We start from the raw sequence: 17,789 nt of genomic DNA on the forward strand, positions 1-17,789 counted from the left end.
TCCGTAGAGGTGGCTAGCAGGCCAGAGGTGGATGAACGTAGTGCCCTCGTTTGGGTGTAGGGTCTGATCAGAGCCTGAAGGTAAGGAGGTGCTGTTCCCCTCACAGCTCCGTTGGCAAGCACCATGGTCTTGTAGTAGATGCGAGCCTCAACTGGAAGCCAGTGGAGTGTGCGGAGGAGCGGGGTGACATGAGAGAACTTGGGAAGGTTGAACACCAGATGGGCTGCAGCGTTCTGGATAAGTTGTAGGGGTTTAATGGCACAGGCAGGGAGCCCAGCCAACAGCGAGTTGCAGTAATCCAGACGGGAGATGACAAGTGCCTGGATTAGGACCTGTGCCGCTTTCTGTGTAAGGTAGGGTCGTAGTCTGCGAATATTGTAGAGAATTAACCTGCAGGATCGGGTCACCGCTTTGATGTCTCCCGATTGGCGCAGTGGTCTAAGGCACTGCATCGCAGTGCTAGCTGTGCCACTAGAGATCCTGGTTCGAATCCAGGCTCTGTCGTAGCCGGCCGCGACCGGGAGACCCATGGGGCGGCGCACAATTGGCCCAGTGTCGTCCAGGATAGGGGAGGGAATGGCCGGCAGGGATGTAGCTCAGTTGGTAGAGCATGGCGTTTGCAACGCCAGAGTTGTGGGTTTGATTCCCACGGGGGGCCAGTATGAAAAAAAATATATATATATATAATAATAATGTATGCACTCACTAACTGTAAGTCGCTCTGGATAAGCGCGTCTGCTAAATGACTAAAATGTAAATGTAATGTTAGCGGAGAACGACAGGGTGTTGTCCAGGGTCACGCCAAGGTTGTTTGCACTCTGGGAGGAGGACACAATGGAGTTGTCAACCATGATGGCGAGATCATGGAGCGGGCAGTCCTTTTCCGGGAGGAAGAGCAGCTCCGTCTTGCCAAGGTTCAGCTTGAGGTGGTGATCCGACATCCACACTGATATGTCTGCCAGAGATGCGATTCACCACCTGGTGACAGGTAGGACGCAATCCAAGAGTGAGCCGCGCCGGAGATGCCCAACTCGGAGAGGGTGGAGAGGAGGATCTGATGGTTCACAGTATCAAAGGCAGCAGATAGGTCTAGAAGGATAAGAGCAGAGGAGCGAGAGTTAGGTTTAGCAGTGCGGAGAGCCTCCGTGACACAGAGAAGAGCAGTCTCAGTTGAATGACCAGTCTTTTTACAGAACTGTTTGGTGATCGACTAGGAATGCCTTGGAGATTGACCAGTCGATCGCGATCGACCAGTTAGTGACCACTGCTCTAGAAGGTCTCGGGACTACTGTGCGCACGCAGCAGTTTAGAGGGAACATTGGTTGGTTATCCTATCCTCTATATTCATATATTGCTTACACCACCCCTATCTGTGTTTATCAAAACTTTCGTGTAATTGTTGTTCATACTTGAGTCATTTTCTATTAAGGTATCTTTACTTTTACTTAAGTATGAAAATAGGTTACTTTTCCACCACTGGAAAAATGCACTTACTATGACCGTGATATGTGGTTGTCCCACCCAGCTATTTTAAGATGAATGCAATAACTGTTCAGTTCTAATTTTTCTATTCAGCCTGCCATCCAGATGGTGGCAGTAACGCATCACAGTTGGGATGTCAACCGCTGCTGAAACTCCAAAGCAAAGAACACTACGAAGAAGAACTAGAAACGAATGCATTTACCCACTCTGGAGGGGGGCCTTGATCGAGTCGTCTTCATCCGTCAACGAAACGAACCAAGGAAATATATTTAACCTTCCAATCAACCTGAAGTCAATTTTAGAGTTGCGCCAGGCACCCTCCCAAATATTGACTGAAAATAGTAGATTTTTAGACTGAATCATGGCGGATTCGAGCAACAGTGCTGCGGCGGCTGGAGCCACAGGCTCGAATACTGGCGCCTCCGGGGCTGTTGCGCCGGAGGGAGCGACTGGAGCTGCGGGGATCAAGCCCGTGTTGGAGGTGGTAAAGGGGCAGAACTTTGACGTTGGCCCCCGCTATGTCAACCTCTCGTACATCGGGGAAGGGGCCTACGGAATGGTTTGGTAAGAGAAAATATACGATGTTCGTCGTAAAAACGTTGACTTCAGTATAAAAAAACAAGCAAGCTAAGCTTCGTCTGAAGGCGTTGGCTAACTCCCTGCCTCCTCATATCGCCTATTCATTGACATAATAACAACTATCTAGCTGTAAATGCACAATTCTGCACTTACCCTTGTTGTGTATTCATTTGCACTTAACGTTACCACTGGTAGTGATAAACTATTTCTACGTAGTTAACTGGCTAGCTAGCAACAGATTGCCAGCGTTTGGCTCACTTAGCTAGCTAGCTACACTAGTAGTTAGGTTAGTAGGTAGCTACTAGCTAGCTAGCTAACGTTACGTTTTGTGGTTTTAGTATGTCCTGATGCCCACTATTGTATCCCAGTATCGTGCACAATTGTATAAAATGAAAAAGCTAGTTTCTACAAGACACAGCATACGTCATTTGTAGTAAATTGTGGCAAACAACGCTAGCTATCTAGCTAGTTTGCAAACTAACTAGCTATATAATAACCGCAGGCTAACTCGCTAGCTAACAACGTTAGCTTACAATTAGCTAAGTCGCTAATAGGCGTGGTTATTATGAGGCTGCCAAGTTCTTTTTCAATACAGGAAGTGGGAGGAAGTGATTGCGCAGGTCTTTGTAATCTTGATACAGTATAAACAGTCCATTGTTCACACAGCTTGAGTCGTTTTTTGATGGGCCAACTGTTACTAGCTAGTTAGTTAACCAACCTCACTGATGATAATGACGATAACACTTGTTTTCTAGTAGAAAATGTCTCGAGGTTTTCTGTGCAATATTGCACAGTGCACAAGCTGCGCGTGAGAGTTTAAGCAAGATCAAATATTGAGTTTAGCTCGATTTCAGATGTTTTCATTGGTCCTTTTATGCAAGAGGAAACCGCACTTTACAGCTCCAGCTATATGCAGTATCAACAGTTTATCTACCTCTGGTAGGTGTAAGTCAGCAAAGCAAGTTTTTACTTGCGAGTAATGGCAAGCACTTCTGGCCTTATCCAAGTTATCTAAACAATGGCTAGATAAAGTGTTACACCATTATTTCATACTTGACATTTGTTTTAACCAAATGCACAACACACCATAGCATGCACACCACACTCTGAATGTAATCAAAATAGTGTATAGACTTTTACATTTCCTTGACAGTTTTATTTGCTATGTTGTCAAATAGAGCAAAACCCCTCTTCTGCAATGGTTCCTCTTAGTTGGTCGTCTCATTGTGCTCATGCTCAGGTGTCAGTCATCACTGTGTCAGTCATCACTGTGTCACTATTATAAAGAACTATCATGTAATGTGCTGGGCTTATTGTGCTGGTTGTAACTGGAGCCCCCTCTCCCCCATCTCTCTCTCATCTCTCTCTACCCTCCCCTCCACCCCCCCATCTCTCTCTCTCTCTCCCTGTCTCTCTACATCCCGTCTCTCTCCTAACTCTCTCCCATATCTCTCTCTCTTCTCTCTCCTCCACCCCACCCAGCTCGGCCCATGACGGCATGACGGATTCTCGCGTGGCCATTAAGAAGATCAGTCCATTTGAGCACCAGACGTACTGTCAGCGCACCCTGAGGGAGATCAAGATCCTGCTGCGGTTCCGCCATGAGAACATCATCGGCATCAACGACATCCTGAGGGCCCGCCGCATCGAGTGCATGAGGGACGTGTATTCTTTTACCCGGAAAGGGAAAGGGGGATACCAGTTGTACAACTGAAGGCATTCAACTGAAATGTCTTCCGCATTTAACCCAACCCATCTGAATCAGAGACGGAGGCTAATGGGGAAACTGTCTGGCTCTCTGTGTGTGTGATCTCTGCACACTTAATAGTACATTACTAGTGGTGGGGTATGCTAAATAAGTACAACAGAATAGGCCTAATTAAAATAATAGTGATAAAGGAAACAAAATATGCTGGGTAGTGCATGCCCAGAGCTCATGGCTGAACAGTACCCGGATTGAAATTGGAGTGGGAGAGAAAGCCAACGGTCAATATATATATAAAAAAAATGTTTTACATCCCCTCCACTCACCTGCAAAATTACGCAAGCATGGCTCCTCACTCCACTCAGCTCACATGCTCTGGTGTGGTATTTAAAAATTATTCTGCTTGTCTCCAGTCATGTAAAATGACGTAGAATTGCATGAAATGGGTTTATCAAAGGCAGTTTTTTCTCGGACCCGCAAATACCATGATAGATTTATGCAATGCTTTTATTATAAAGTAGATATTTTCACCCCTGCCATTGTCTGCTGTGGTCTGCAAACCCACAACCTTCTGGCCTGCAGCCCTGTGCACTATCAACATGTATACGTTGCTATGTAATGCTTACGAGACAAATAACAGTTTCTAAAACTGCATATCTAAGGCTCTGGTCTGTCCATGGAGTGAGGGTAAACGGTAGACATGTTCTCTGCTATCCACTTTGTTTTCATTATTATTTAGGGTGTAGGGGAGGGTCACTTTTTTACGTGTTCAGGGAGGGTCGGGTACAAATATATTTTACTGAAGGGAGGGTCATCCATTTTAATTTCAGAGGTCCAATTTTCTCCAGGTATCCCTCATTATAAATAACATACCGTCCCTAAATGTTTTGCATGAGCTCAGTATTTCCTTGTTCCTAGGTTGACGAAAACAAAGGTTAAGAAAATGTAGTACCGGTAATTCCATGCAGAAGCATTGGAGAAAAAAACAAATTAATTGGACCTGCGCCAGAGCGGAAATTACTGGAAGTGAATGTTAGCTATACAGGGGGGAACTAGGCGATTATTACGATGGGTGTGTAAAGGCCTTTATGCTTTCTAAAACTCCACCAAAAATTCACACTTAACACATGGAATTGGTTACAGTCAGGTTCAAATGGATATGTGGTTGTTGGCCCGCAGTGCCCGTAACTGTCATATGCCTCCTCATCCTCTGTTGGCCCCTTGCTGGTTCCCAGCTATATACTACTGAACCTCATGGAGACAGACCTTTACAAGCTTAGATCTAACAGAATAATAAGGGTTATGGTTGGGTCCCTCTCTGTTCGTTAGGTTCCTTAACCCCTTGTTTCCCAGCTACATAGTGCAGGACCTGATGGAGACAGACCTGTACAAGCTCCTGAAGACCCAGATGTTGAGTAACGACCACACCTGCTACTTCCTGTACCAGATTCTGAGAGGCCTGAAGTACATCCACTCTGCCAACGTGCTGCACCGCGACCTCAAGCCCTCCAACCTGCTCATCAACACCACCTGTGACCTGAAGGTAATAATAACCAGAATACTACTACTAACCCTAACCCGATAACTACAATACAACTGCTAACCCTAACCCTATATCTACAATATTACTACTGCTAACCCCAACCCTATAACTGCAATACTACTAATACTTACCCTAACTGTGACCTCAAGGCATGGTTAGCTACCCCCTATCCATTGATTTAAGATCAGGGCCAATATTTATAAAGCGTTTCAGAGTATAAGTACTGTTCTAGGGTCAGTTTTGCCTTGTCAATTAATGGACAGGAGGCACCTGATCCTAGATCAGCACTTCTTCTCTGAGACACATATCAATACACCCTGGTTACCCTAGCTATCACCCAATCATAACCCTAACCATTAGGGAGTGGGGAAATCTAACCTTGGACAAGTGGTTGGGCTCCATCGTGTGAAGAAAATGATCTACTCTATACTGTATAGACTGATCTTAACCAGAAGATGGCGTAGTGGGGATTTGCTTGCATGAACAGGGGTGTATTTATTCAGCCGATTCTGTTGCAAAACGTTTCTTAAGTGGAAGCAAACAAAACCAGGAGGGACTCAACTGAATTTGTCCAATACAAACTCTCGTTTTAGTTGCAGGCAAGTGTTTGGACTAATGATTACACCCCAGGTCATTGTGTGTACATGTCTGCATGCTGCTCTGCGTGTTTTAACGACCCTCCTCTGTCAGATCTGTGACTTTGGGCTGGCACGGATAGCTGACCCAGAGCATGACCACACAGGCTTCCTGACAGAGTACGTGGCTACGCGCTGGTACAGGGCCCCCGAGATCATGCTCAACTCCAAGGTGTGTGTGTGCATTGATTCCATGTCTGTAGACCATGTTTTATCTGTCAGGGCTACTCCTAGTCCTTTGATAGTGTGTATGTGAATTAATGTGTTTGTACTAACTCCGTGTGTTGTTCAGGGCTACTCCAAGTCCATTGATATCTGGTCAGTGGGCTGCATCCTGGCTGAGATGCTGTCCAACAGGCCCATCTTCCCAGGGAAGCACTACCTGGACCAGCTCAACCACATACTGGGTGAGAGAGAGACACAGGATGCGACCCAAATAGCAGCCTAATCCCTATATAGTGCGCTTCTTTTAACTAGAGACTTATGGGCCCTAGTCAAAAGTAGTGCACTATGTTTGCAACGCCAGGGTTGTGGGTTCGATTCCCACGGGGGGCCAGTATGGAAAAAAAAATATGTATGCACTCACTAACTGTAAGTCCTTCTGGATAAGAGCGTCTGCTAAATGACTAAAACAATTCTGAGTTACAGCTCATATAAGGAAATCAGTCAATTGAAATAAAGAAATTAGGCCCTAATCTATGGATTTCACGACTGGGAATACAGACATGCATCTGTTGATACCTTTAAAAAAAAAAATGGTAGGGGCGTGGATCAGAAAACGAGTCAGTATCTGGTGTGACCACCATTTGCCTCATGTAGCGCGACATCTCCTTTGCTGATCAGTTGATCAGGCTGTTGATTGTGGAATGTTGTCCCACTCTTCAATGGCTGTGCGAAGTTGCTGGACATGAACAGGAACTGGAACACGCTGTGAGCATCCCAAACATGCTCAGTGGGTGACATGTCTGGTAAGTATGCAGGCCGTGGAAGAACTGGGACATTTTCAGCTTCCAGGAATTGTGCACAGATCCTTGCGACGTGGAGCTGTGCATTATCATGCTGAGACATGAGGTGACGGTGGTGTATGGATGGCACGACGATGGGCCTGAGGATCTCATCCCGGTATCTCTATGCAATGAAAGACCCATCGATAAAATGCAATTGTGTTCGTTGTCTGTTGCTTATGCCTGCCCATACCATAACCCCACCGCCACCATGGGGCACTCCGCAAACCGCTCGCCCACACAACGTCTGCCATCTGCCCGGTACAGTTGAAACTGGGATTCATTGGTGAAGAGCACACTTCTCCAGCGTGCCAATGGCCATTTAAAGGTGAGCATTTGCCCACTGAACTCGGTTACGACGCCGAACTGCAGTCAGGTCAAGACCCTGGTGAGGACGCATATGAGCTTCCCTGAGACGGTTTCTGACAGTTTGTGCAGAAATTCTTCGGTTGTGCAAACCCACAGTTTCATCAGCTGTCCGGGTGGCTGGTCACAGACGATCCTGCAGGTGAAGAATCTGGATGTGGAGGTCCTGGGCTGGCTTGGTTCCACGTGGTATGCGGTTGTGAGGCCGGTTGGACGTACTGCCAAATTCTCTAAAACGACGCGGTAGAGAAATGAACATTTAAATTCTCTGGCAACAGCTCTGGTGGACATTCCTGCAGTCAGCATGCCAATTGCAAGCTCCTCCAACTTGAGACATCTGTGGCATTGTGTTGTGTGACAAAACTGCACATTTTAGAGTGGCCTTTTATTGCCCCCAGCACAAGGTGCACCTGGGTAATGATCATGATGTTTAATCAGCTTCTTGATATGCCACACCTGTCAGGTGGATGGATTATCTTGGCAAAGGAGAAATGCTCACTTACAGGGATGTAAACAAATTTGTGCACAAATGGGATCTCATGAAACATGGGACCAACACTTTACATGTTGTGTTTTATTATTTTGTTCAGTATAAATGCATTTTATATTTCCATTTTCAAAGCATTTCAACTGTTTGCTACATTGTGTCCTACTGAACAGCACCAAGGTATAAAGTGTTTGTTTGGTTGTGCAGGCATCCTGGGCTCTCCCACTCCGGACGACCTGAACTGCATCATCAACATGAAGGCCAGGAACTACTTGCAGTCTCTGCCTGAGAAACCCAAGATCCCCTGGAACAAGCTGTTCCCCAAGGCAGACAGCAAGGGTAGAACACACACACACACACACATTATTGCATTACATTATAGTAATTTATCTTACCCAGAGCAACTTACAGTTAGTGCATTCATCTTAGGGTCACTAGGTAAGACCATCACAGTCATAGTAAGTAAAACTGTTCCTCAATAAAGCAGCTATCAGCAAAGTCAGTGCAATGTTTCGTGCAAGAAAGGCAAGTACAGCAGCATTTCTAGTTTTTTTCACACATGTACACATTCTCACATGCATGTACACACACATTCACATGCTAACACACACAAAATGCATACATTCACAGTTTTCACATACATTTGCAAGCATTACATGCATACGCACATACTCACACTTTCCCTTTTCCTAGCTTCACTAGCGGCCCCTGTTCTTCTACTCTGGTGTGAGCTTATGGGAATACCAGCTTTAGGTACACAGAGTAGACTTCAACCTAGTTAAAATGGTGACATTAGGTGTCTATCCTTCCCTTTCATGTGCGATTGTGGTATTTATGGATAATCTATTGATTTTGGAAATAACTATCCCTTTAAAGGTCATGAACAGTAAAAATCATGTTTTTCATGAAATTTGATGATATTTGGATGAAACAAGATCGAAGTATGATGACCAAAGTATGAAAATGACTGTTGCTTCTACATTGATAAAGTTTGATCATAAAGTTAGTAGTCCCCTCCCCCATGTCAAACGCTTGGATTCAGGAGGTGGGATTATTAAGGGGATAGGGTGACATCACCCTAACTCATTTTAATACACCAATGGTAATATGATATTCTCTTACCTAATTTAAATAAGTATAGCCTTGTAACCAACATCAGCGAAGGCGTGTTTGCAGAGGGGCGTGGTTTATATAGCTAGATAGTTACTCTACTGGTGCCAAAATGTAACTGTAGGGTGTCAGCAAATATATAATTAAAATTGTACACTATTCATCTATGGCAAGGATACTTGTATGTCTCCCCTTTCATCTGTGTCTGGTGTTAGCTAGCTAGGTCTTCAGCCAGCATGGCACAAAAGGGGTGAATTGCATCCCAAGAGACATGCCAAACATTGATGCAATTTCGATGTTCTTTGAGTTGCTTTGTGTATCACAAAATTAGTTTGAGATGATTTTACTGCAACACTGCTCACTGCATCCAAGTTGCTTGACCTAGGTGTTTCAAAGAGCTGTCAGTCTTGGCGAGTTCATGAATGTAAGCTCCCCGCCTACTCAGCCGGTCTTTTCAAACTTCCTAATAGTTAGCCATGAGAGGGGGAAAATTCATTTTTCTCAAATGTTGAGCATTTTATATCCAAAACAAATATTATGGGTGATATTTTAGTAACTCAAAAGGCTATTTTACATGTGAATCAGAATGACTGTTCAGGACCTTTAACAACACTTTCCCATCTCTCCCTCCTGTCCTCCCTCCAGCTCTGGATCTGCTGGGCCGCATGTTGACCTTTAACCCTATCAAGCGCATCACGGTAGAGGAAGCCCTGGCTCATCCCTATCTGGAGCAGTACTACGACCCCACTGACGAGGTATGACAGCAGCAGCCTGCCCTCACGTACAGTATTGCCCTCACATACTGTAGTGCCCTGTCCAGAAACAATCAAAGGCCCTTTTCACATATGAAATTCGGTACCCTGGTTCAGTTTCCTGAAGCGTTTGAGAATTCTACAAAATAAATAAATATTGGTATGAACATAACATGATTCAACAACTGAGACATAAACTAAACAAGTTCCACAGACATGTGACTAACAGAAATTGAATAATGTGTCCCTGAACAAAGGGGGGTCAAAATCAAAAGTAACAGTCAGTATCTGGTGTGGCACCAGCTGCATTAAGTACTGCAGTGCATCTCCACATGAGGGAGGAGGATGTCTTCTCTGTAACGCACAGCATTGAGATTGCCTGCAATGACAACAAGCTCAGTCCGATGATGCTGTGACACACCCCCCCAGACCATGACGGACCCTCCACCTCCAAATCGATCCCGCTCCAGAGTACAGGCCTCGGTTTAACATTCATTCCTTAGAAGATAAACGCGAATCCGACCATCACCCCTGGTGAGACAAATCCGCGACTCGTCAGTGAAGAGCACTTTTTGCCAGTCCTGTCTGGTCCAGTGACGGTGGGTTTGTGCCCGTAAGCGACGTTGTTGCCGGTGATGTCTGGTGAGGACCTGCCTTACAACAGGCCTACCTCAGTCCAGCCTCTCTCAGCCTATTGCGGACAGTCTGAGCACTGATGGAGGGATTGTGCGTTCCTGGTGTAACTCAGGCAGTTGTTGTTGCCATCCTGTACCTGTCCCACAGGTGTGATGTTCAGATGTACCGATCCTGTGCAGGTGTTGTTACACATGGTCTGCCACTGCGAGGACGATCAGCTGTCCGTCCTGTCTCCCTGTGGCGCTGTCTTAGGCGTCTCACGGCACGGACATTGCAATTTATTGCCCTGGCCACATCTGCAGTCCTCAAGCCTCCTTGCAGCATGCCTAAGGCACGTTCACGCAGATGAGCAGGGACCCTTGGCATCTTTTGGTGTTTTTCAGAGTCCGTAGAAAGGCCTCTTTAGTGTCCTAAGTTTTCATAACTGTGACCTTAATTGCCTACCATCTGAAAGCTGTTACTGTCTTAACTGTTCCACAGGTGCATGTTCATTTAATTGTTTATGGCATGGGAAACAGTGTTTAAACCCTTTACAATGAAGATCTGTGAAGTTATTTGGATTTTTACTAATTATCTTTGAAAGACAGGGTCCTGAAAAGGGGACGTTTCTTTTTTTGCAGAGTTTGTTGTCACTCCAACTATAGTAATAAAGCCTAATATCGTGCAAGCCATTTTAGCATTTGAATGCTGAAGGTGCTGCGCAGATGTGCAAGATCTGGGAGAGCCCACCTCCCTCCCGTTGGTCAGGGTGTGAGGCTTGGCACAGTGCGCAGGTTGACTGGGCTACTGATAGGCGTATAACGTTTCACCAAACCCACTGTAGCACGGAACTTCTCATATCCCACTCTGGAGTAATGTGATGGGCTGTCACTGCAAAGTAGCCCTGGAAGGCCATTCATACAGTATGTAGTAAGTGCAACACAAGGTGCATTGGACAATTCATTGACCACTTTGGCTTTAGCTTGCTTATACGGAGTGGGTACTACTTGTTTTCTGAAATGGCTGTGGGAAGTTCATAATGTGGCTCAAGCACTTTCACGAGGTGCTGAAACCCCCTATTCTTCTCAACCACCGAGAATGGGTGCATATCCGCGGCTGTTTGAATGCAGAGGGGAGACAAAGGGTTTTATTTTTTTCATTTCAGTTTTGCTCTTGTGGTAGGAATACTGGGGTGACGTCGGCGTGTCAACATGTCAAATCCAATTTTATTGGTGCCATACACATATTTAGCTGATGTTATTGCGGGTGTAGCCATATGCTTGTGTTCTTAGCTCCAACAGTGCACTAATATCTAACAATTCACAACAATACACACACCTAAAGTAAAATAATGTAATTAAGAAATGTAGAAATATTAGGACGAGCAATGTCGGAGTCCGGAGTGTATATGTATGTGATGGGATGTATAGACATTATCGACAGTGTGGGTAGAATATTTAGTATATTTGTAGAATATGAGGATAGAATAGTGTGTATACAGTTGAAGTCGGAATTACATACACCTTAGCCAAATACATTTAAACTCAAGTTTTTCACAATTTCTGACATTTAATCCTAGTAAAGATTCCCTGTTTTAGGTCAGTTAGGATCACCACTTTATTTTAAGAAAGTGAATTGTCAGAATAATAGTAGAGAATTATTTCCAGTGGGTCAGAAGTTTACATACACTCAATTAGTATTTGGTAGCATTGCCTTTTAAATTGTTTAACTTGGTTCAAACATGTCGGGTAGCTTTCCACAAGCTTCCCACAATAAATTGGGTGAATTTTGGCCCATTCCTCCTGACAGAGCTGGTGTAACTGAGTCAGGTTTGTAGGCCTCCTTGCTCGCACACGCTTTTTCAGTTCTGCCCACAAATCTTCTATAGGATTGGTCAGGGCTTTGTGATGGCCACTCCAATACCTTGTCTTTGTTGTCCTTAAGCCATTTTGCCACAACTTTGGAAGTATGCTTGGGGTCATTGTCCATTTGGAAGACCCATTTGCGACCAAGCTTTAACTTCCTGACTGATGTCTTGAGATGTTGCTTCAATATATCCACATCATTTTCCTTCCTCATGATGCCATCTATTTTGTGAAGTGCACCAGTCCCTCCTGCAGCAAAGCACCCCAACAGCATGATGCTGCCACCCCCGTGCTTCACGGTTGGGATGGTGTTCTTCGGCTTGCAAGCCACCCCCTTTTTCCTCCAAACATAACGATGGTCATTATGGGCAAACAGTTCTATTTTTGTTTCATCAGACCAGAGGACATTTCTCCAAAAAGTACAATATTTGTCCCCATGTGCAGTTGCAAACCGTAGTCTGGCTTTTTTATGGCGGTTTTGGAGCACTGGCTTCTTCCTTGCTGAGCGGCCTTTCAGGTTATGTCGATATTGAACTCGTTTTACTGTGGATATAGATACTTTTGTACCTGTTTCCTCCAGCATCTTCACAAGGTCCTTTGCTGTTGTTCTGGGATTGATTTGCACTTTTCGCACCAAAGTACGTTCATCTCTAGGAGACAGAACGCGTCTCCTTCCTGAGCGGTATGACGGCTGCATGGTCCCATGGTGTTTATACTTGCATACTATTGTTTGTACAGATGAACGTGGTACCTTCAGGCATTTGGAAATTGCTCCCAAGGATGAACCAGACTTGTGGAGGTCTGAGGTCTTGGCTGATTTCTTTTGATTTTCCCATGATGTCAAGCAAAGAGGCACTGAGTTTGAAGGTAGGCCTTGAAATACATCCACAGGTACACCTCCAATTGACTCAAATTATGTCAATTAGCCTATCAGAAGCTTCTAAAGCCATGACATCATTTTCTGGAATTTTCCAAGCTGTTTAAAGGCACAGTCAACTTAGTGTATGTAAACGTCTGACCTACTGGAATTGTGACACAGTGAAATAATCGCTCAGTAAACAATTGTTGGAAAAATTACTTGTGTCATGCACAAAGTAGATGTCCTAACCGACTTGCCAAAACGATAGTTTGTTAACAAGAAATTTGTGGAGTGGTTGAAAAACAAGTTTTAATGGCTCCAACCTAAGTGTATGTAAACTTCCGACTTCAACTGTATATACAGCAATAGTTGAATAGGATGGCATGGACTAGAATACAGTATATACATATGAAATGTGTAAAACAGTATATAAACATTATTAAAGTGACCAATGATTCAATGCTTATGTACATAGGGCAGCAGCCTCCAAGGTGCAGGGTTGAGTAACTGGGTGGTAGCCGGCTAGTTACAGTGGCTAAGTACCAGGTGGTGATACAGCCCGACACGATGCTCTGAATGATGCATCTGTAAAAATTTGAGGGTCTTAGGGGCCAAGCCACATTTCTTCAGCCTCCTGATGGTGAAGAAAGCACAACAGTGCTGTTTGAGGTGTTGGCAGCTGCATAGGCTATTCTCGTTGAGCAGTGGCAACATACTCTCTCTGTCCATTGCCTTTAATCTACTGGGAAGCCAACATTTTCCAAACTGGAGATTTTAAACGATGATGGAGAATCCTTCTGGTTTATCGACCCCACCACTCGCCATTGTACAGAATTAGGTCCCGGCTGTGCATCACAAAAGGACAGTTTGAAATGCGCCAATTAAGATTTTGATTACGATGTTTGCATAGGCTCTAGTTTCAACGGAATAGACTGAAATGTATTTTTCAGCTCAGATTTACTCGAGGCATACAACGCAGCGTAGGCATAGCCTATAGGCCTAGTGTTTTTATATATTTTATTTTAATGTATTTATTAGGGTTCACAGTGCGTACCGAACCGAGGTCCCTGTACCTAACGCTTCGGTACGAATATGTGTACCTTACACCCCTAGTTACTGATATTCCCTAGGGTTGTTCGGCATGCAAAATTACTTTAATTAATGACTGTCACAGTTACATGCTTAGTTCGACACTGAAGGAGAGGACGCATCAGTTGTCACAAAATATGAGGTTTTCGGAAGGTAGAAAGAAAGTAATATGAGCAACAACAAAAAATGTGAATCAGCAATTCGGAACGTTTGAATCGATTTTCTGACCGCTGCATTTGGATCGGTTTGGGGTCCGTGGACCGACGCAGTCGTATCTTAAACATTTGAATCAGGGACTGATGCATATCGGTAAATCATTACATCCCTATGGATCATGGTACCAAACGCTCCAGGATCATATGTGAAAGCGCCCTACGGTGTTTATGATTTTGTGTACTGTTTTGAGTGTACTGTAGCCTATTTGTTGTATACTGTTATAAAATATACTGAACAAAAATATAAACGGAACATGCAACAATTTCAATGACTTCACTGAGTTACAGTTCATATAAGGAAATCAGCCAATTGAAATAAATTCATTAGGCCTTAATCTATGGATTTTACATGACTGGGTGGGGGTGCAGCTATGGGTGGGCCTGGGAGGGCATTCCCACTGGGGAACCAGGCCCAGCCAATCAGAAATGTTTTCCCCACAAAAGGGCTTTATTACAGACAGAAATACTCCTCAGTTTCATCAGCTGTCCGGGTGGCTGCTCTCAGACAATCCTGCAGGTGAAGAAGCCGGATGGATGTGGAGCTCCTGAGCTGGCGTGGTTACACGTGGTCTGCAGTTGAGGCCGGTTGGACATACTGCCAAATTCTCTAAAACGACGGAGGTGGCTTATGGTAGAGAAAATAACATTCAGTTCTCTGGCAACCGCTCTGGAGGATGTTCCTGCAGTCAGCATGCCAATTGCACGCTCCCTCAACTTGAGAGATCTGTGGCATTGTGTTGTGACAAAACTGCACATTTTAGAGTGGCCTTTTTATTTTCCCCAGCATAAGGTGCACCTGTGTAATGATAATGCTGTTTAATCAGCTTCTTGATATGCCACACCTGTCAAATGGATGGATTATCTTGGTGTAGGAGAAATGCTCGCTAACAGAAATGTAAATACATTTGTGAAAATTTAGAGAAATACGTTTTTTGTACGTATGGAAAATGTCTAGGATCTTTTATTTCAGCTCATGAAACATGGGACCAACACTTTACATGTTGCTTTTATATTTTTGTTCTGTGTATAAACGCAACATGCAACAATTTAAAAGATTTTACTGAGTTACAGGTCATATAAGGAAATCAGTCAACGGAAATGCATTCATTAGGCCCTAATCTATGGATTTCACATGACTGGGAATACAGATATGCATCTGTTGATACCTTGGGGCGTAATGGGGCGTAATCCGAAAACCAGTCAGTATCTGGTGTGACCACCATTTGCCTCATGCAGCGCGACGCATCTCCTTCGCATAAAGTTGATGAGGTTGTTGATAGGGGCCTGTGGAATGTTGTCCCACTGCCTTTCAATGACTGTGCGAAGTTGCTGGATATTGGTGGGAACTGGAACACGCTGTGAGCATCCCAAACATGCTCAATGGGTGACATGTCTGAGTATGCAGGCTGTGGAAGAACTGGTACATTTTCAGCTTCCAGGAATTGTGTACAGATCCTTGCGACATGGGGCCGTGCATTATCATGCTGAAACATGAGGTGATGGCAGCGGATGAACGGCACGACAATGGGCGTGTAATGTGTAATGATCATGCTCATTAATCAGCTTCTTGATATGCCACACCTGTCAGGTTGGTTGGATTATCTTTTGCAAAGGAGAAATGCTCACTAACAGTGATGTAAACAAATTTGTGCACAACATTTGAGAGAAATAAGCTTTTTGTGCGTATGGAAAATTCTGGGATCTTTCATTTCGGCTCATGAAACATGGGACCAACTTTACATGTTGTGTTTGTATTTTGTTCAGTGTAGTATTTTCATTGTTTGTGTGTGTGTGTGTATAGCCTGTAGCAGAGGAGCCGTTCACCTTCACAATGGAGCTGGATGACCTGCCTAAGGAGAAGCTGAAGGAGCTCATCTTTGAGGAGACAGCCCGCTTCCAGGCCACCTACCAGGGCTCCTGAGATGGAGGTACATCTACATATATACTCACATCACTCCATAACGATTACTAGAGCTTTAAAAAAGATAGGTGGGCATTCTGCTCACGCACGCAGACACTTTTAGCTGTGTTTTTTTGTCATTTTTTATCTCCTGTTCATTTGTGTTTCAGCTTTGAAGACGAGTGACAAAGCCACACGGAGGCTTGAAACAGGAAGACTCTAAACGACAAGATACAAAAAAACATATATACAGCATACAAAAAAAAGGACCAGAAACATGTACATTTAACCGTTTTTTTTTCTTCTTCAGTTTCTATCGCGGGAAGCTGTTTTTGGGTGGGGGGACTGTTGTCTACTTAAAGGAAAGATTCACCCATTTTGAATGTTAGTTTGTTTTTGTGCATATCTGAGTGATGTGCTATTGATTCCCGGGTTATTTCATGTTTTCATGTATATCTGAGCTATTGCCATTCAAGCAGGCAGAAATCCGGACGGTATGTTGTAGCATTGCGATAAAGCCGCTCTCATTACACTGGAAGTTAATAGGAATATGACTTTTAGATCGCAAAAACGTCTATAATGCATGTCAGATTTCGATACTGGCCGATGTCATAATGCTGGAGGTTGTCTGAGCGATCATATTTTTGCGATATTCCTACCTCGAGATGTGTAATGTACACCACATTTCTCCTATTTGTCTGCCTCTTTAGTCCATGGCCGTTGCAAATGTCAGACTCCACTCTGCGAGGCACATCGATCTGCAGGTTAAACATGGTGAGATTGTACACTCCTAAATTGATAGTGCAGTTTGTTTAGGCGATTTTACAACCAACTATTTCACATGCTGAGATTGACTCTGGTGTTATTGTGTGTAGCTACATTTGCTAGCTAGCTTGCCAGCCAGTCCATAGAAAGAATTGCATTGTGGGTTTTGTAGTCGACTTGAGCTGCAGCAGATTTCCACAACTATTTTCACGTTGCTACCAACCTTATTATAACAGCAAAATGAAACATTTGTTCACCAAAAAAATATTGTTCTCAGTGTTATTTAACACTGTAAATTATAGGAATTAGTGGTTTTGGGTGGATATTTCCTTTAAGTACTACTGCGCTCATTTTAACCACCATCAGGATACTCTTCCCTCTTTCTCTTCTTTTCCTGCTTTTCTGCGTGGAGTGTGTACTGTTTAAAAAGCAAGAACTTAATCTTACTCCCATCTGACCGACTCCATTTACCACTCTCTTCCCTGTGAGCCTATGTTCTCTCTTTTTTCCCTCTCTCTGTGAATCTGTGTTCTTTCTTTCCATCTCTTTCTCACTAGTCACAGTATATGTTACTGTATTAACCAACTGTCTGTCTTGCTCCATGGAATTATTGTTAAAAAAGAACAGGAAAAAAAAAAAGGAGATAGACGGGCGCTATTTGGGTGTGTACATATAAATGGTTTTGTTTGAGTGATCTCGTGGCGGTTTGGTTTGTACACCGTTATTTGAATGTTTATAATCCGTCAGGAGTCGTATTTGTATGTTTTGAAGTTTATATTTGAGAATCATTTTTTTGGAACACTGATTTCTAGACATTC

At 44.1% G+C, this 17,789-nt stretch overlaps 1 protein-coding gene across 1 annotated transcript; it reads left to right on the forward strand.

The window, feature by feature from the left end:
• The first annotated feature begins 1,651 nt into the window (after positions 1-1,651).
• LOC123491220 (mitogen-activated protein kinase 1-like) lies at positions 1,652-16,942 on the forward strand. Its single transcript, XM_045221350.1, has 9 exons — positions 1,652-2,046; positions 3,544-3,726; positions 5,120-5,309; positions 6,000-6,116; positions 6,237-6,351; positions 8,009-8,140; positions 9,557-9,666; positions 16,108-16,234; positions 16,377-16,942. Exons 1-8 carry the CDS (start codon positions 1,844-1,846, stop codon positions 16,225-16,227), a joined length of 1,170 nt encoding a protein of 389 aa, XP_045077285.1. The 5' UTR covers positions 1,652-1,843; the 3' UTR covers positions 16,228-16,234; positions 16,377-16,942.
• The last annotated feature ends 847 nt before the right edge of the window (positions 16,943-17,789 follow it).

The sequence above is a fragment of the Coregonus clupeaformis genome, chromosome 7, assembly GCF_020615455.1.
Source record: "Coregonus clupeaformis isolate EN_2021a chromosome 7, ASM2061545v1, whole genome shotgun sequence".
Taxonomy (NCBI): Eukaryota; Metazoa; Chordata; class Actinopteri; order Salmoniformes; family Salmonidae; genus Coregonus; species Coregonus clupeaformis.